General features: G+C 40.1%; 1 protein-coding gene across 6 annotated transcripts in view; it reads left to right on the forward strand.

Annotated features, from left to right (window-relative positions):
- Positions 1-20,167, forward strand: part of DENND1A (DENN domain containing 1A) — a 544,396-nt gene that overhangs the window by 159,200 nt on the left and 365,029 nt on the right. For 5 of the 6 annotated variants that reach the window (XM_025359631.1, XM_025359633.1, XM_025359632.1 and 2 more), the window contains 2 exons: positions 399-448; positions 12,047-12,166. In XM_025359631.1, coding sequence (XP_025215416.1) covers positions 399-448; positions 12,047-12,166 — 170 coding nt within the window. The remainder of the gene's footprint in view (positions 1-398; positions 449-12,046; positions 12,167-20,167) is intronic. The other variant, XM_025359635.1, reaches the window with a different exon arrangement.

The raw sequence follows: 20,167 nt of genomic DNA on the forward strand, positions 1-20,167 counted from the left end.
GCAAAAACGGTGCCAGCAACAGCGGCCCTGCCAGGCCAAACCCATGTGGCTCGGTGTTATTCACTCTGATCCATATGGTCAGGCTGGAGATGTTCCCTGGAGGGGTGTTAACACTCAGCAACCCAACCGCCTCCCTCCCTTCAGAGCTTTCCTGCATGGCTCCTGCTGCTTGCCCATGTGTGATTCTTGATTAATTTTTCATTTTTAATGAAGTTTGATCATGTTTATTATTTCTCATGATTGACTGCCTGGTACTCCTCCCATGTAATTGATAAAGCCCATATTTCTTCATCTGTCTCCTCTTTCTTTAGGGTAAAGTTCCTAGATTGTGTGCTGTGGTTAATGTTAGATTTATTGGTCCCATTAGATGTATAAATTATCTCTCTTTCTCTCCACAGGAAGTTCTACAGACTTTGACCAAGTTTTGTTTCCCCTTCTATATGGACAGGTAGTGTCAGATTTTCAAACCTTACTAGAAAAAAAGTGTCAATAAACCTGCTATAGAAAATAAAAACCATACCATTCTTAACATTCTGTCTGTTTAACCATGATTTAAGATACCTGTGTTCCAAGGAGAGTTGCAATATTCTCCCTTCCTGGGGTTTTTATTGACGCTATCAAAAAGTTTAAAGCTTAGAGCTTTGCGTTGGTTAGTTTGTGAGATATATTTTGTATGGCATTAAATTTTTAATTTTGGTTATCAGACTTAAACTATGATTAAGAATGGTTGGTATTTAATCTGGTGGTCTTTAATTGTTATTTAAATATGAATATATTTGGCTTAAACAAGTAATATTATTTGATTCCAAAGTTTTGTATTATATAGACTTTGTTTTTCCTAGACTTCAACTTATAATTTAAATCAGCCTAGCCCTATCTTGTTTAAAGGTATTCAGCAGGAAATATTGCTAAATAGTGTTATATATTTTGTTTAGGTGGCTAAGAATGGTATCTCTGGGGAAAGCAGAATTTTCTATAGATTTTGAGATTAGAAAGTACAAAACCACCTAAACATTTCCTTGGTATTTACATTGTGATAAGCTGTTTCTTAGGTAGGTACAAATATAATAACTCTAAGACAATTAAAATAGTCTAAGGGTTTTTTTTTTTTTCTTTTTAACGAGCCACTGGTTAATGATAAGAATTTTAGAAGAGCTTTGTTTTTTTTACTTTATAAAACTAATGTATTAACTATATTAATAAAGTGACAATTATTTTATTTTCAAAAAAACTACTCTTTTTCATTACAGTTGAAGCATTATTTTTTTACATTCATTTATTTGCCCACTTGATTGTTGTCTCTTCAGTTTTCTCTCAGTGGAAATTTGAACTGTGAAACTGTACATACATTACATCTTAAAAAATCCACTTTTATTGACAGAAAGGTTATAGAAAATAACATTGTAAGTAAGAAATGCCGTAATATGGTCCAAGAAAGCTGTAAAATTTGTGCTTATCTTCAGGAAGATTCTATCATGTATTTTAGTGTACCCAAACAAGGCAAAGCCTTTAAGATTTCAGTGATTTAGAGTATATGTGGGTAGTATGATGTTTGCATCTTTTCTACACGTTGTAATACCACTGTCCTGGTTTATTTGGCATAAACCTAAAAATGGTATGAGATGAGAATTGGTAGCCAAAGGAGTTTAAAAGGTACTAAAAAGCAACTCTGGAATGTTGCCAGCCACTTTTAATCACTGCTCTCCCTGGTTCTAACATTTTATTTTTTCTTAAGCCAATCAACCATTGTAGTATTTCCAGACTCAGACCTTGTAAATCCTGGTACCAGGAATGTTTTAGTAGCAGGTTGATGCTCAAAAAAGAATAGCCTTAATTCTAAGAGGGTCAGTCTTTGTAATGAGGGTCCTCTTGTCTCTTCTTTAGCCTATTCCTCCTAAAAATAGCAAGGAAGTAGGTTTTGTTTAGAGATATTTAATGCAAACTTCACATTTATATGTATGAATTAGCAATGCTTGAAATCTCCTCCAGCTACTTATAAAATGTATGACAAATTATGACAAAGACATATTTATAAAAAGTAATAAAGCTGAAATGTTTTATAAATGTAGTTAGGTGTTTAACAAAGAAAAATAAGAGAATACATTTTTACATGGCTTCTTGTTAGAGTGGTGATTTGTTTTGGATAGGAGTTTCTTAATTGACTTTGTCAACTAATATTAGAAGAAATGCATAGAGATTAAACCTCTGTCTTCCCCACCAACACACATGTGCAGGTACACTCAAATTTCTTTTTCTCAGACTTATACCACACACACACTTCTTCTTACCTACCTGTCTGGGTGATTACATTCTGAAGTGGAAGACAAGCAGAGTTCTTAAGTGATAATTCTAAAATCTTTTTTGTTACCAAAAATATCTGATGCCTTTTTGTTGTTGTTAGAAATATATTTTTCTTCCAGAATCCTTCTCTCCAAATTATGTTCCCCTAATCATGTTCCTTTTTCTTTTCTTTTTTACAAAAGGATTTGAGGACAGAAATGTTTCTTTTTGGATATTTCATTCATTACCCTGTACAATAGTTCTTTCTTACATTGTATTATATTATATACCCTATGGGTGTTGATAACTTTTATTGATACCAAAAAAATCATTTTATTTTGGGACTATATATTTTCTTTCTGTTCCCTTACCTCTAACCTTGGTATACTTTAATACAGAAGAGAAAATAATAACGAATAAAGTTCATATATAAGAAATATAAAGGTTTCAATGTCTTAATTTTTTTTTATTAGTTTGCAATTAGCACTGTCAAATGGATATCCCCAGATTCTGAGGCCCACAAAGCCCCCTAGATGTGTTTATGATATTGTTTGACTTAGAAAATATGCCAGCCTGGGAAACAAGTAATGCCCCAGGTGATTGCGTTCAAAAAAGAAAGCTTCCTGATCTTTTCAGTATCTGTGCTTTTCTACCCCAAGGAACAGTCATAAAACTTGCTGACATTTCTAGTCTATATCAAGAGTGGGATTTTCACAGTCATCATCAAATCACCCGTTAACATTGACATCTTGCTGTCTCGTGTGTTGTTTTAAGATTTTTCTTTTTGAAACTAGGACTTAGGAAAAATAATAAAGCCAGTAGCTTTTCAAAAGAATGTGCTTCCTCATATATTATCTCATTTTATCCTCCTATCATAAGAGATAAGAGCAGGTGCCATTATCTTCATTTGAACAAAATCCTAAGCTGCAGAGAAATCAGGACTAGGCCAAGGTTCTCTTAGCACAACCTAGATTTCCATCTCCCAGACAAATACCTTGTGGGGAAGAGATTTCCATCTCCCAGTAGACCACCTTGTGGGGAAGACCAGTCACCAAATATATAGAGAGGGAGGAAAGGAAGGAAACAAGGATTTGATTTCCTTATCGATTCTAGTCAAAGTGCTGGGTGCTGCCACATCACTGTCTCATTTATTCTTCCCGGAAGCTCTAGAGCTAGATGGTGGTATCTTTTTTACAAAAGGGCAAAAGAAGGTTCAGAATGTAGACCATTGTGTTGGGTAATATGGGGGATAATGGAAATGGTCTCAGACTTGGAGCCCTGCCCTCCCAGTCTAGTCCAGGAATTATTATAAAGACATTTTAAACAGTATCCACCCAAAGGATAGTGAGGTTAGAGAAGACCAAAATGGTCAGAGAAAACTTCTTATGGTGGGGGAGACTTGTGTTGAGTCTGCCAGGACAGCAAGAAGTGGGCAAGTGGGAGGGAGAGCCTAACACCCCATCAACACTGAAGAGCAAAGTAGAGGAGAAGCCCCGTGTGAGCCTAGAGCTTGTTCAGCCAGAGCAGATGAAGCCTTCTGGGGAGAGGGTGACTGTGAGAACCTGGGCTCTGGCCACAGGAGGCCTTGAAAATGTGTGGGAACAAGACCACAGGATTTTAAAACTGAAATTCATCTGGTTCAAACTCCCCATTTTATAGAAGGAAAACCATGATCCACAGAGGTGAAATGGCTTGCTTATGGTCACAACTATGTAATTTACAGGGCTGGGAAAGGCGCCGGTACTCTTATTCCTAATCCAGAATTATTTCTACCCTAGAGTGTATATGAAGCTGTTGGTGAGAGGGAGTAGTGAAGTGTGTCAGTGTGGAGATTCCTCTATCAATCTCAAAAACTCATTATTACTAATAAAAGTAGTCTCTTAAAAAAAAGACTTGTACCATTCCATATCGTGTTTGCTACTTGCTTGCCCTTGATAGCTGACAACCAGCTTCAGTTAGTCAAAGCACTTGAGAGGTGCATTGGATGATGGAAAAGCTACTCTCTTCCATTTTTGTGTTTATTCTCTTTCCAAACCCGGAAAGTCAGCTACCATTCCGTTTTCCTGTAAATTATACTGGCACACACAAATGACACGATAGTGAAATGCAATGAAATAATCTTTTCAGGGCCAGAGGCATCATTTAATGGTCAGTATGTAACCCCAGATGCAAATGTGGCTCAAACGCTACTTACCATTTTATTGGGTATCTGTTTTGTGCCAGGCATTGCCCTATGTTCCTGTAATAAAAGGTTACAAATTTGCAAGGTTACCATTATCCTCATGCCACACAGGAGGAAACAGAGGCTCAGATAGGCTTGATAACTACCCAAGGTCCCACTACCAGTTAGTGGTATAGCTGCTTGCAGAACCCTTATTTGTCTGACCTCCAACTCCACAATACTTTCCCTGTTTTACCATACTGCCTCCATAAGATCCATAAGTAACCTAACAAATGATTTCATTTCAAAAGCAATAAAGCAATATATATTTATTGTAGAGAAGTAGGAAATTGAGAGAAAGAAGAAAATGAAACCCACACAGACATAGGACCAGTGCATTAGTATCTTATCTTCCCAGACCTCTCCTCTGCAGATTCACCCTGCTCTCCTTTCCAAACCTGAACCCACTGGGCCCATGAAGACCCTTTGTTTAGCCTACACTATAAGTTCAGCTGTGCCCCATGAATATTTTCTACGGAGTTGATGACAACCAAGCAGTTGGGCCTTAGTGGACAGAGTGTTGTGGGCAGCAACCAGGAGATCTGTGTTTTAGTTTTGGTTTTACCACTGCCCTGCTCTGTGCTATGAGGCAAGTGACTTCTCCCCTGAGGTTCTTCATTTCTTCATGGATAAAATGAGGGAATTGGATTCCATCGATCTCTGCTGTTCCTTCTGCTTTTGATACTTTTTAATTCTACAGTTATGCTTCATGTTGACTTTGTCAGGCTCATATAGAGGGAATGGACAGAGCTCTGTTCTTAGGATCGTCTGGTGAGCTTCTCCAGCATGTAGGCATTGCCTGCTGTCTCAAGGTGTGTCACTTACTGTTGGTCCCCTCATATTTTGGGTCCATGTCATTCTCACCACTTGGATCTTTCAGCAGAGAAGGTGAGAAACTTGAGGCCTAGGCAGATATAAGGTATGTTTGTAGAAGGAAGCTTTGAGGCTCATGGAACTAAAGGCTGGGAGATGTGGTAGTTTGATGAAGCTTCTTTCCTGCCCCATGCCTCATACGCACTGAAGGAAAGGAGAAGTGACTGTTAGGTGCCCCTCCATGGACAACAGATAATTGTCAGTAAGCTATAATAACTAGAGGGGGACAAAATGCTTCAGTTCCATCTCTTGAATTTTATAATTGCATGACAGTAGTAATGATCATTTTTGTCATGTACCTACTATATGCTAGTTATCTTATATACATTATCTCTAATCTAAAACCACTCTGCAAAGTGATGGTGATTATTCTGATGATTTACAAATGAGATCGGAGAAATACAGTAACTTGTCTATGCCCACGTAACTGCTGAGTAACATGTCTGGGATTCTGATGTAAGGTCCAGGCCTTAATGTTTTCTCTTCTGTCCTGCATCATAAATCTCTGCTGAATCATTTCCAACAGCTTAAAAACAAGTTCTGGTATTCATCCTAAAAATAATAACCACCACTCAGTAGCTTTCTGATTCTCTATTTTTTGAACGAGTTATCTACACACTTCAACTTATCCCTCAGCCTTCTTCAGCTTGTCTTCTGCTTCTGTCATTCAACTAGAGCTGTTTTTATCAAGGTCATCTAAAATCTCCATATTGCTTAATTCAGTAGACATTGTTTTTTCCTCTTTTCATCTTTGATACAGTTGACCACTCTCTCGTTTGTTCTGCCTGGCTATTCTCCTTTCTTTGGTCTCTTCTCCACCCATCTTCTAAATTGGTGTTCCTATAAATTAGTCCTGGATCCTCTTTTGTTTCTCTGAACTCCCTCCCTAAGTGATCCCAGTCTTTACCATGGTGTTAAATACCATCTGTGTGTAGATGACTTCCAAATTTATAGCTTCAATCCAAACGTTTCCTCTGATTTCCTAACTAGTGTGTTCAACTCTGTACTTGACATTTCTATTTAGATGTTTTACAGGCTTCTCAGACTTAACATATCCCAAATGGAACTCTTGGATCTTCCCCCAAACTTGTTAGTCTTTCCTATCTTCAAATGGTAATATTCTGCCTTTTTGCTCCCCAATTCCCAGTCCATCTGCAAGCCTGTCATTCATATCTGCTAACTATAGCTTAAACTATCCATCCCTCTCCATCTCTACTCTCCCTACATGAGTTAAGCCACCATCCAGTCTCACCTGGACTACTGCAATCGCTTCCAGATTATTTTCTCCACTCCTACTTAGACCTTCTTCCAAACTGCTCTCTGTGTATGTCCGATCAAATATTTGAAGCTATAAACCAGAGTTTTTTCTCTTGATCAAAGTCATTCAATGGCATTCTATTACCTCCCCCGACTGCCAAAAAAAAAAAAAAAAAAAAAAATCCGAATTCTTTACCACGACCTGTGGGACTCTCTGCGTGATCTGGAGCTTGCTTTATCTAGCAACTTCATGTGATGCCACTTCCCCGTTTATCTCCTGTGCTTTAGCAGGACTCCTGTCCTTTTGGTTCCTCGATCATAACTAGCTCTTTCCAGACCCCAGAATCTCTGCCTAGCTCTTTTCTTTGTCTGAAACAACCCAGTGCCCTGTTTCTTGAGTGGCTGCTCCATTTCATCCTTTGGTCAATATTGTTGCCATCCCTGAGAAGCTGCGTCTGACCACATTATCTCAGTAGGGCCTTTCCTTCCCTTCCATTTTCTTCTATCTTTGTTCCTTCTTTGATTTTGTAATATTGCTATTACAAGCTGTATGTTTTGTGGTATACTTGTTTATTATTTCTCTCTAACTAGACAGAAAGCCTACATAGGCAAGGGGTCCTGTCTATATTGTTCAGTGTTGTATATCCAGCACTCGTTACAGTGCCCAGTGTAGTTGTAGCTCAATTTGCAAAATGGATAATGAAACTTAAAGTGAAGCTCATATGTAAAAGTTTGTTTCTCACTGGGAGACTAGAATCAAACTGTCCATCCCCATGCTTCATAACATTCATGCACTGGCCCTGTAAACAACTTCAAGATTAAGGAAAATGCTACTGGAGAGGCTCTGAATGGCGGATAGGCATTTAAAAGGCAGCATGAAGATTTAGGTCTGTGGCTTGAATAGTCATTGCTTTCCTCACTTGTTTTTCCATATTCACCTAGGCACGGGAAGCTACAAGAAGCATAGCTAAGGCTGGTCTTGGCCCTGGTCTCCTGGGTTCATTTCTGGAGATTTTCAAATGTGGTCTCCCTGGCTTAGTGAAAAATATGTTTTTTTGTGAAGACAACTATCTGAATTCCTCGCATACCTTAGTTCCTTAAACCAAGTTGAAAGCTTCCCAGGGAGGATTTTCATTGTGTTTAGTGCAGCGTGGCAGAATGGAAAGGACTTTGAACCAGAAGTTGGCTTGGATTTTTGTCTTAGTCCTGATTACCTTGGAAAACAAAATGAAAGTAAACCCTAAATAACAGTTTTCCTATCTGTGAAACATGAGAATTGGGTGAGACGGTTTCTCCTAGCTTTTATCATCCTGAAATCTCTGATTCCTGTGGAAATTGTGGATGCTGAGGTAAACACAAAACTGCAGACTTTAAGGAAGCAGACCCTTTCCCCAAGGTCATTTGTATGGAGAAATAGTGAACACTCCCATAGACTACCCCAGCAAGTAGGAGAGAGAGAATGATAAATTCCTTGGAGATTCAGAACCCTTTAAGTTACCCTGTTTGACTTCCCTTGCCAGACCTTTAGTTTATTGGAAATTGTCCAATCTTTTAGAGCCTACTGGTTTTGGGCTTTTGTTGACTTCTACTTCACTCCACCACGAATTGAAAAAGTGAATCAATTGGGAATAAGTAAGCTTGTGGCACCCCAAGAGAATCTTTTTCACTGTAATGCAAGCATCAGTCACTTGGTCACCCAGAGGACTACTCTTTCCTGAAAAATATGCAACAGACGAGAGAGAGAAAGCAGACTTCTTCCTCTATTCACAGGTATTATAAAGCTGAATCAGGAAGATTCTAAGCCTAGTTTTTAATGTGAGTTTTAGTTTTCACAGTTGGCAACAGCTTGCATCCCTCTTTTTAATTGTTCCTACTCTGGACTGGCCTTTATACTAAATTCATTTCCATTTATTCTCAAAACATCCTTTGGGTTGGATGGTAGTGTCTCATTGTTCTTCCAGGTGAAGAAACTCAGGTGCTTAAAGGTTTTAAGTAACTTGCTAACTTTAGTCAGTGATTAGGTTGGGATTTGCACCAGGTAAATGAGTAATGATTCTTTCTCTGAGCCTGTGGGGTAACTAAACACATTTCCAGCATTTTTAATAGGAGCAGAAAGAGAGTAGGAAATTAATGACACACAATTCACAAGTCAGGTGTGCTCATTCTCTGTCTTTTTCCTGGAGAATCCTGGGTGTTTTCTTTTCATCCAGTCCTATCAATACCCTTCCTTTCTAGGATGATACTTAGAGAGTATTCATTTTAAACATTCTAGAAGTGAAATCAAAACCTGAGTTAAAACACTGAACACTCATGTTTTGTATGATCACGTAGTAGTGTTTCTTAAAAGCAAACCTTATTTATAACTTAGAATCGTCCAGACCTGTTGCTTTAAATATTTTAATAAAACAGGATTTCCCCTCCCCCATTGAGGCCCACTTTTCTCCCCAATCACTTTAATTATGTGAGCTAGAATGCTGTTTCTCACACATCTTCAGTTCTCAACCTTGTTAAAATTAATCATATAATCCCCCTTTAAAACATAGTATTAAATCACCATAGTAACACAGTATCCAAGCTTTATAGATAAAACATAACAGCCATAAGAAGGTAGCGTTTGGTGTCCCCTTGACGGCCCTATAACTTTTATAGAAATGTGTTTCTTCTCCTGGCTGTGGAAGGTGGAGGGATAGCATTACTTACACCTGCTTTATGACCACGTTGCTTTTAAATTGCCACCTTGTTTTTGTTCACCTTCCTAGTTAAATAAGGAGAGTGGAACACTTTTTCTTTCTGAATTATTTTCTTGTACTCTCTAACCACTCTCTAAGGGATGGAGTTGTCTCCTTAAATATGATCAGGCAGAGTCCACTGGCCTTTGTATTGGAATACCTTGAAAATTCTTTAATTTTAATTATTTATGTGGCTGTATAAGGGAGTTTTAGAAAGTCTACCCTATCTTTGAAAACTTAATTCATATCATACCCAAAGACTCAATAAAAATTCTGCCTTTGGAAAAAGCTTGGTGGTAAACCATTATTTTAAAATTTCTTCTGATAATTTATAAAGTAATAGCTTATAGCATAGATTTGACTATTTTACCAATTTGAATATGCTTTGTAAAATACAATATGAGTTGATGAGTTCCTTTGAATAACTCAGTGTTGAATTCTAGCATATTATGTTAATATAAATTCAGGTATTAGAATTTGGATTTTTTAACCAAAAATACCTTTATTTTAATCTTCAGAGAAAAAACTCTTCTTTTTCTGAGGTAATTACCGTTACTTACAAAAATGGATATACATCTTCAAAGCATTTCCCTTTAATGCGAAATTTAGCTTTATGGGATCTAAACATTTAAAGGTAAAAAGCACATTCTATTTTGTTGCCGTTATAAGACAAAACTGAATCTAGCATAAGGTAGGGTAACCCATTCACTCTTCAGGTTCTTCTCTGACAGGAACCAGCATTATTATATTATTTCCACTTAGCAAAATCTGCTCTGATTTAATTATACTTCTTCCTGGCCAGGTGTGGTGGCTCATGCCTGTAATCCCAGCACTTTGGGAGGCTGAGGCAAGCGGATCACTTGAGGCCAGGAGCATGAGACCAGCCTGGCCAAGACAGCAAAACCTTTTCTCTACTAAAAATACAAAAATTAGCTGGGTGTGTTGGTGCACACTTGAAATCCCAGCTACTCAGGAGGCTGAGACATGACAATCACTTGAACCTGGGAGGCAGAGGTTGCAGTGAGCCAATATTGTGCCACTGTACCCCAGCCTGGGTGACAGAACAAGACTGTGTCTCAAAGTAATAATAATAATAATAACAACAATAATACTTCTTCCCTCTGGTGTGATTTCAAACTCAGTGACCTCTTCCAGTCCATACTGACAAAGTCATCAAGTCCTAGAAGAGTAGCCACAATTTCTTTATTGCTCTTCACCACAATGTGAATTCTTTTGTCTACAAGCTCTAGCAGCAACAGCTGGGCAGGGAGGTGCCATAACTATGTAGTTAGCTGCCATAACTATGACGGAAGTGGGATGTTTAGATTTTTAAAATGGAATGAAATCCGAGCTAACTGGTAAACTGATTTTAAAAACTGGATTTTTAGACATTTTACAATTTTAAAAAAAGAGTGTGGCTGGGCGCGGTGGCTCATGCCTGTAATCCCAGCACTTTAGGAGGCTGAGGCAGGTGGATCATGAGGTCAGGAGATCGAGACCAGCCTGGCTAACATGGTGAAACCCCGTCTCTACTAAAAATACTAAAAATTAGCCGGGCGTGGAGGCGGGCGCCTGTAGTCCCAGCTACTCAGCAGGCTGAGGCAGGAGAATTGTGTGAACCCGGGAGGCAGAGGTTGCAGTGAGCCGAGATCACACCACTGCACTCCAGCCTGGCAACAGAGTGAGACTCCATCTCAAAACAAAACAGAGTTTCTGTAATCTGATTAGTATTATGTTTTTAAACTTTTTAAAAATAGATGTTTGAATGTTGCGCTTATGTGTGGTTTTAAAATTTTTGTATTGATACATTTTTAGCTTTTTTCCTTAAATGTGTTTCTTTAAAATGTTGTTTCCATTTCTTAGAAAGCACCATGCAATGCTAGACATTTTGGTTATTTCTGTCCGCTAAAATAGGAAATATGTTTCTCATAAATTCAGAAATTATGAAAGATATAGGAATTTAGGAAAGTAACACCTAAGCATGCCCTCTTTTCTTAACAGTTTGAATTTCAGCTCCTACCCTTTGTAGCTGTGTGAATGTGATTCAGTTACCACCTATTCTGGTCCTTAGTTTCCTTTTCTGTAAAATGGGAACATCCTCTAAATTTTGTGGTTGTCATGAGAGTCAGGGAGATGGTCTACGCATATATGATGTCTAACTTTGTGGCTGGCACATAGTAACATTTACCTTCTGCTCTGGCAAGCACTCTTATTATCTGAACTAGGGAAGTTCTCAGGTGAGGATTGTTAGCAGCAAGCTGGTAGAGTGGCCTGTGGAATCAGAGCGAGGGTTAAAATCCAGCTTTTTGCCACTGATCAGCTGACCTTAGGCAATGCCTCTCTAGACTATTTCTTCATCAGCAAAATGAGGTTAATAGAGGGCACCTTTCGGGATTGATGCACTGACTAACAGAGCTGCCTCAGAGACTGAACTCAATAAGGAGAAGGTATGATAGCTCTGATTATTTGATTTCTGAGGTGGTCACTAGAATGGGCTGCCAGCTGTCTTTCTTTTTTTTTTTTTTTTTTTTTAACTAGCTTACAGTCTGTTCCCTTGAAGTGTGTAAATTTTAAGAGTTCCACTGAGAGAGGAAATGTTATAAGTTCAACGACTCATTGTGATTAGATACTTTATCAAGAAACTTACTGCACATTCATTTTCCCCTTTGTTCTGCCTTTGCTGCAGCCTCACAGTTAGTCAAGTTGGCCAGAACTTCACGTTCGTGCTCACTGACATTGACAGCAAACAGAGATTCGGGTTCTGCCGCTTATCTTCAGGAGCGAAGAGCTGCTTCTGTATCTTAAGGTAAGGGAGAAGGCTTGGGCTGTTGGCTCATTCTCTGAAGCAATGTCAGCTTCTGCGTTACTCTTCCGTAATTAAATCTTCCAGCTGTTCATTTCATTTTCCTATCTGTTTCCCACAAGTCACTGCATTTGGGGAGAAGGACTTCACAGTGTTGTTCTTGCACTGTAAGTTCTGCAGATAATTGTATTTATTTATTTGTATCACATCCCTTGGGTGGGAAAGGGGACCATCTCTTCTGAGTAGTTTGTGGAAGCCAGAGAGTCAGTGTGGCTTCAGTGCCTTCTGCTGTTATCTGGAGCTGTCAGAAATTAGCCTGTTAGACTTTCTCTTGGACATTTTGTGTATGTAAGATTATTAATAAAGTATGTGTCTGTAGCTCAGGACATCTTGCAGACACAGACTGTGTCCGCCTTAAAGTAACACCCTTGCCCTCTTTGGGTCAGTGAATGAAGAACTGTGTCCCATTTTGGCTACTTCTCTAGAGATTTGAAAAAAGTGCAGAATCGTGTAAGAAGGCTTCTTCAGGTCTTCTAAAAGCCCCTCATACACCAGAGCCACACTTGCTTAAGGCTCTGTTTCCTTCTGCCAGAGGGGTAAGCCGTGCTCTGGGGTGGGAGGATGTGTGGAAATCCGATTTTGGAGCTGCTGGCTCTGTGGACTCCTGCTGGGCGCCTCCTGAGGGGGAAGTAAAGGCATCCCCCATGCTCCCCTCTCCATCTGCCTCAGTTAAGTAGGTGTCAGAGGGGTCTGCCTCCTGTCTCTCTCTGCTCGTGTGGAGCAGTCAGGGCACGGCAGCTGGAGGTGCCCATGACAAAACCCGGGCCCCCAGGCTTGAGTTGGGCCTGGGCCTGGGGATAAAAGGCCAGACCCTCTATGGATTCCAGAAAGGGTAGCTCTCTGCGGCACTAGTCCTCTGCACTTTCTTCTTCTCATCAAGAAAAGACTCCCCCACCGACCCCTGTCCCCCAAACCCACATACTCTCACACCATAGGGGAGGAGGGACTGACTTTGGAAGTTCCCATGCTCACTAACTGTCAATCTGGACTGCTATACATTTGCATTTCTCTATACAAATCTTAGTATCATTAGTGCTTTTAATCAGTGAAGTCGACTCTCTTCTGCACCAAGCATAGCATTTGTAACCTGGGCACGTGAGGATGACTGCTGGAGAGGCTTTAGCAAGGAGGCTGCTTTGGGAGATTCTGTGTGTTCTGTTGTTCTCAAGCACGCCTCAGTAGCCCAGGCCCAAGAATTACCTGCCCGGAGTATTAGACTTTGATGTAAATGATTATTTACTTTTGGATTTAACAGTGTGATCTTTTTCTTTTTAAAGAAAAATTTCTCTTTCAGTTTTGTCTGTTTTGTCTGTTATATTTCAGCCCTGGCCAGGCCACTGCATATTTATACAGTTGGCCCTTGAACAATGTGGGTTTAAGGGTACTGGTACCCCCACACAGTTGAAAATCCGCATATAACTTTGACTCCTCAAAAACTCAACTATGGCCAGGTGTGGTGGCTCACGCCTGTAATCCCAGCACTTTGGGAGGCCAAGGTGGGTCAGGAGTTTGAGTCTGGTTGTCAGGGGTTTGAGACCAGCCTGAGCAACATGGAGAAACCCGTCTCTAACTAAAAATACAAAAATTAGCCGGGTGTGGTGGCGTGGCATGCCTGTAATCCCAGCTACTTGGGAGGCTGAGGCAGGAGAATTGCTTGAACCCAGGAGGTGGAGGTTGCAGTGAGCCAAGATTGTGCCACTGCACTCCAGCCTGGGCGACAAGAGCGAAATCCCATCTCAAAAACAAAACAAAGCAAAACAAAAAGAAAACCCCACAAAAACTTTACTAATCCATAGCCTACTGTTTGCTGGAAGCCTTACCTGTAACATAAACAGTTGACTAACACATATTTGTATGTTGCATATATTATATTTTATATAAATTACTGTATTCTTACAATAATTAAGGAAGGGAAAGTTATTAAGAAAATCATAAGGAAGAGAAAATATATGTGCTGTTCATTAAGTGGAAGTAGATCATCCTAAAGGCCTTCATCCTCATCATCTTCACGCTGAGGAAGAAGAGGAGGAGTTGGTCTTGCTGTCTCAGATGTAGCAGAGGTGGAAGAGGTGGAAGGGAGGCAGGAGAGGAAGGTGTGACTTTTACTTTTAAAAAATCCACATATTGGCCAGACACGTGGGCTCACTCCTGTAATCCTAGCAGTTTGGGAGGCTGAGGCAGGCAGATCACCTGAGGTCAGGAGTTCAAGACCAGCCTGGCCAACATGGTGAAACCCTGTCTCTAAAAAAAGAAAAAAAAACAAACAAAAATTAGCCGGAGTGGTGTGGGGGTGCCTGTAATCCCAACTACTTGGGAGGCTGAAGCGCGAGAATCGCTTGAACCCAGGAGGTGGAGGTTGCAGCGAGCCGAGATCATGCCACTTCATTCTACCCTGGCCGACAGAGCGAGACCCTGTCTCAAAAAAAAAAAAAAAAAAAAAATCTATGTATAACTGGACCTGAGCAGCTCAAGCCTACCTTGTCCAAGGTCAACTATGTATTTGTTTGGAGGTGGTGAGGCTTAAACTGAGTCTTAGAGTTTTGCAAAAAGGTTTTTCCCCATAATATGTTTGGGTTACAATGTTTCTTTCCAAGCTATGTGTGTGTATGTGTATGTATACTCTAAACTGGCACTATCACTCAGCAAATCTTGATAATAGAAAAGTATTTCTTTAAAAATTTACGCTTAAATTTGCTTGTCTCTGATTCTGATGTGTGACTTTGTGTGCCTATACAGGTAGGATCACGGATTTCATATTTGTGAGAAGCCAGTTGAATAGTCTTCGTGCTGTCATCCTTTAGAATGAAAAACAGCAGCAATTGATGTGTTTTTAAAGTCTGTTATAATAGGTTAGAACTATGGAGAAAAATTCGGTGGGTTAATTCATTCATTTGTGTGTCAGTTCTTAATTGAATGCCTACTATTAGCTAGTCCCTGTCCTTGAGGAGTTCCCAGACTAGCTGGGGAGATGGATGATCACAATACGGCATGCTGTATCTAATACACAGAATGATCCCAAGGCATAGTGTCTTCTTACTGTTGCTTTTCTAGTGCCAGAGGATAGTGACTGTGGCTAAAAATACAAGAGTCCTAGATGAATTCTGGAACATGAACTTTATGAGTATCTAATATGAGGGCAGAGAAGCTATCTTTTCCAGCTTGTGTGGAAATAAAGAGCACACCCACTGACACTTTCCCTCTGTTGGGTTTGGGAACATTGCTAAGCGGCATCTAGCATGTAAATGGAAGGGTTTACTGTTAAAACTGGATGACTGGTTGGCGGTATATCCATTGGGGAGTGGAGAAGTCTGCCAAGAGAATGAGGGCTCAGTTTGGGTCTAGGTTACATTGTTGCATTGTCCTCTTCTGCTGCTCAGTCTCCTTGCTTTCTTTAGATACTTTCTCTTTAGTTAACCTGTGCCTTGAGGTCCAATCACCCTTCACAGTGTGCCCAGGGCTATGGCTCAAGTGTGCTCATAAACCACCTCTACTTTTGCTTTCTATTTCTTCTCTTAAGGAATGTAGCTCTCAGTTATGGCATCTGTGCACACATAGCCCCTGTGGTTCCAGGATTTAGCTTCACTTCCTCCCTGCCTGATCTCCCAAACTGCTATGCTTCCTGGCCCATATGAACTACTCAGTCTCTACTTTCACATGTTTACCCATCCTCCCAGACTCAGCCTAGGCACTTCAACAGAGTAGCCTTCCCCATGTAGAGGTAATCATTTCCTCTCTGGCACACCCAGTGTGCTTTGCATTCTTCAGTTACACACTTATAACCTTGGTCCTCCTTTGTTTTCCTCCTATTGGAAGGTCAACTCTTTAGGGGTAAAGGCTGGATCTTAATTAACTATGTATCTCCAGCACTTAGTGTAGTGCTTAACCAAGATATTGTGTGCATTGTGATCAGAGAAGGGGAAATGCATCAAGAATGGGAGGGCAGGGCACCAAAGACTTTGAATGAGAGGACAAGTGTCATGGGACATAAATTCAGAGAGGAAATATGAAATAGTTGTTGGAAGAAGTGTGGTTCACATTACCAAACTCATTTCATGCTAGTTATAAGAGATGCACCTTTTAATCTCACAATGGAGGTTCAATATTGAGTGATAGGCATTTTTTCCATGAAAGGTTAAGCCATCTGTATTTTAAAATTTAAACTTAATTTCACAATGAAAGATTTTTAGACACCCTTTATGCAACATAACCTACTTATTAAGTTCCTTTTTATTTTCTGTTCCTCCCCACTAGGGCATGAGCTCCATGAAGGCTGGGAATTTTTATGTTTTTTTCTCCCCCATAAATACATCCAAAGTTTATTGAAGAATATTCTGGCTCATAGCTGACACTCTCAGCTAGTCTGGGAACTCCTCAAGGACAAGGACTTAGCTAGTACTTGTTTTATGAAGGAATGAATGGGGAAATAAGCCCATGTTTATTAAAAAACATTAAAAACATTGGTTTGAACTCTTTATACCAGCTAACCTTGGCAGAAACCTAGTTGTACCAAACAAGTCCCGTTAACACAAATGCCACTATAAATCAAATGCATTATTTCCTCCCATAGTTGACTAGTTCCTGTCACTGAAGAATTTTACTCCTCCTTGAGATTTGCCACATTATTTAATGAGTTCCTGGATGGGAGTTGATACTAAATTAAAAACACCAGCTAGGAGAACAGTCATTATGGATTAGTTACTCTCCATAAACACAGGGATGTGAGAGCATTTTAGCATTTTCAGATTGCACCATCTAAGTCTGATGCAATATATGCATTTATCTCTGAAATCTTTCAATATTATAAAACAAAGTGACCTAGAATTGAAATTTTGTTTTGACATTTGATATTTGAGTTGCCCCAATGGCACATACTCCATCAAGGCCAAAACTGTAATGAAAGATGCTATTTCTAGCCAACTTCTGATTCTGGATCAACAGAAGGAACACAAGAGTTCAAAGCTTTAAATTTGTGTTTGAGGGTTATGGGGAGATATGTCATACAATAATTAAATACCTTTTTTCTTTTATAAAGGAACTACACAAATATTTGCCCTACAGTTTTCTCCTCCTTCCATTGGGATCTTATTGAAGCTCTTAAGAAAGCTGTAACTGTCCTTACACCCAAATAAAACTCTATTTTTATTATACATTTTGGGAAGAAAAAACTTTTTTCCTCAAGATGCTGTCTAAATTTTTTTAGTTTAACTTTTTAAATTTTTATTCAATTAAAAAGTATCTGAGTACCTAGTATATACCCGGAATGAGCAATACATAACACTTGGTCTCTGGCCTTCACTTATCTCAAGGCCCCTTAACATAAACACAGAGATCTAGCCCCAGGTCTCCATTTGCAAGCTCTTCAGATATCACACTCATCCAAGATTTTGATGAGCTGAACTTTCTGAACTTGGTAGTACAAAATGAAAAAAAAAAAAAAAAAAGTAAGTACTTCTTGTCATTTACCAAATATAAAATCTAATATGTTTCTAGGTACACTATTCACGGACCACCTCTGAGTTTGATATCCACCTCCCACTGCACTTCTGCTACCCTCACTCTTTTAGGAACTGCTCAATCTTTGGGATGGGAAAATGTAAACAAGTAATTAAAATATAATGTGATCAGTGTTGTTTTAAGAAAATATATTTATGTGTAAGGTTCTTCAGAGTCACAGATTAGACAGTGCCCATCTCTAACTTGAGAATAAGAGAAAGTGTTACTGATGGGTTCCAGTTAAACTGAGTCTTGCAGAATGAGTGGGGGCTTGCCTGGAGGAAGATGGGAGAACAGCTCTCTAGGCAGTGAGAACTGATACGCAAAGGCCCCAAGAAATGAAAGGTATAGGAAGATGAAAGGATGCTGAGAATGCAATGAGAGAGAGCAATAGCAAGAGATGATGCCATGGAAGTCTGGGGCCCAATTGTGAGGGGTGTGCTCAAGATTTTAGATTTATCTGGTAGCAAATGGAATGCTGTCAGCTGGTTTCGAGTAGACATTAGGGATGCTGATGTTTGTAGACCAATGCGAAAGTAATTTTTTTGAATGTGAAATGTGCTTGGGTTTTTCTGGTTATTGTTTGAGGGGATGTTGCATGTCACTTTGGAGGTAGCACCCAGATTTAGACTGGATTTTTCAAACCTCAACTGCAGGGGTTTTGTTTTGTTTTCTTTTAAAAACAAGGATAGTGATCGTCCTTCCTTCCATGCTACTTGGCCTATAGACTTGAGTCTAAACCTGAGTGTTGTTCAGTGAGAACCTTCTTCCTTCTGGGGCACTTTCTGATCTCATGACTAGAATGACCGTTGCATCCATTCTTAGCTGGGTTACATTCATTTTCACTTGAAACACAGAAAAGCTCCATTTCCACGGAACAAAAAAGAAGCTAGAAGTAATAAAGGAGTCTGGTTTTAAGAACTTGGGCTTCCCTTGCTGACTATTCCAGTGTTTTTAAGCAACACAGACAGTTCAGGAATAAAATCAAAGGACTCTGTTTCCTCAGGCAGGTGCGGTGGCAGAAGCCCTTTTGAATTGTGTGTTAGCTGCTTTAGTTTAAAATAAGTGTTTGAGAGGTGGGGGAGGGAGTCAGGAGGAAGGCTGTGGGGACAGCTCCCAGATTTTTACCTTGAAAGCAGGTGCTGCTGAAATATTCCAGAAACAGATGGAATCTCCTTTTCTTGTTTTAAGCTATTTATGGTTGTCTCGCCCGAGGGTACCCTGCTATACAAAAATGCACAGCCTGATGTTTGAGGGCAGTTGGGCATCAAAGCCGGGGCCCCTCTGGGAGAAATCAGCCTTTCTTCCCAGTGCCTTAAATGCCATTCTGGAAACCTGGGTCTTTCATACCGTTTAACAGAGGACTTTCCTTTGCCTTTTGAGTGTTTCTGTCTCTCTGGAACGGTTTGATTTCTTTTTAATTCTTCTCCTTAAAAGTAAGCTGGGTACTGTGGTGTTCTTGTTATTCTCTGGATGGTCAGTTGGCAGAAGGCCCCACCGCTAAGGCAGATTGATAATTTCACCGATTGTGGGTCTCAGAACATGGCTTCTGTCAGAAGCTGAACGTAGAGGATGGGCCAGGGAGGCTGCTCTTTCCTAGGCCCAGAGCCCTTCTGAGTTCCTCAGTATTCTGAAAGGCTTGTGTGGGTGCAGGGCACAAGGTGCTCTTCAGAACATCACTTTGTGGGAGGTTATAACTATTTTCTCTGAATTAAAAAAATGAAGTGGTTGGGGAATGTTGCGTGTTTTATTGCCATACAGATGCCTTCATACTTAGAAACATATATAATCCTCTGGGGAGCCACAACTCAACAATAGTAACAAGCTGTACAGTTTAAAGAAAATCACCTTTGAAGAGAAGAAAGAGAAATAGCTGAAACTGCCCTTGCACTCCCAGCGGCCTGCTGTTGGAGGTTGATTTGAGGGCTGGGAAGCTGCGCAGTTGGAAGGACAGGTGTGTCTTCTGCAGTGGCCATGGGGGCTGGAACCAGCAGCCAGCCTCAGGCTGTCCACTGCAGGGGGAAGCTCCCTTTCTCCTCCTGATCCTTTTTGGAGGACACCATCCTGGCACAGCCTTCCCTCAAGCAACCTGACCCTAGGGTTGTAGGGTATTTGAAACTCCAAGACTTTGGCTAAAAGAGATTTTTTATTTTTGAGACAGAATGAGTTGTAAACCTTACAAGAGATGTGATATTTTCTCACTCTGTTTTGGAAACAGAACACCTCCTTGTCATAATGCTCATGAAGCTTAGTGCAGGGCAGGAAGTGAAATCACCTCAAGAACTCCGGGAGTGTAGTTCTGCCTTGTTTTTTGCTCCCCACCCACCCCGCATTCTTCAATCATTTTGCTACCTCTAGCGACTACTGGTGATGGCTAATGTTACTTCATCATTTTGGACATGGATAGACTAACACTGGATAACTCACTACAGAGGATTTGGAGTGGAAGGC

Source organism: Theropithecus gelada, chromosome 15, assembly GCF_003255815.1.
Source record: "Theropithecus gelada isolate Dixy chromosome 15, Tgel_1.0, whole genome shotgun sequence".
In the NCBI taxonomy this organism is placed as follows: domain Eukaryota; kingdom Metazoa; phylum Chordata; class Mammalia; order Primates; family Cercopithecidae; genus Theropithecus; species Theropithecus gelada.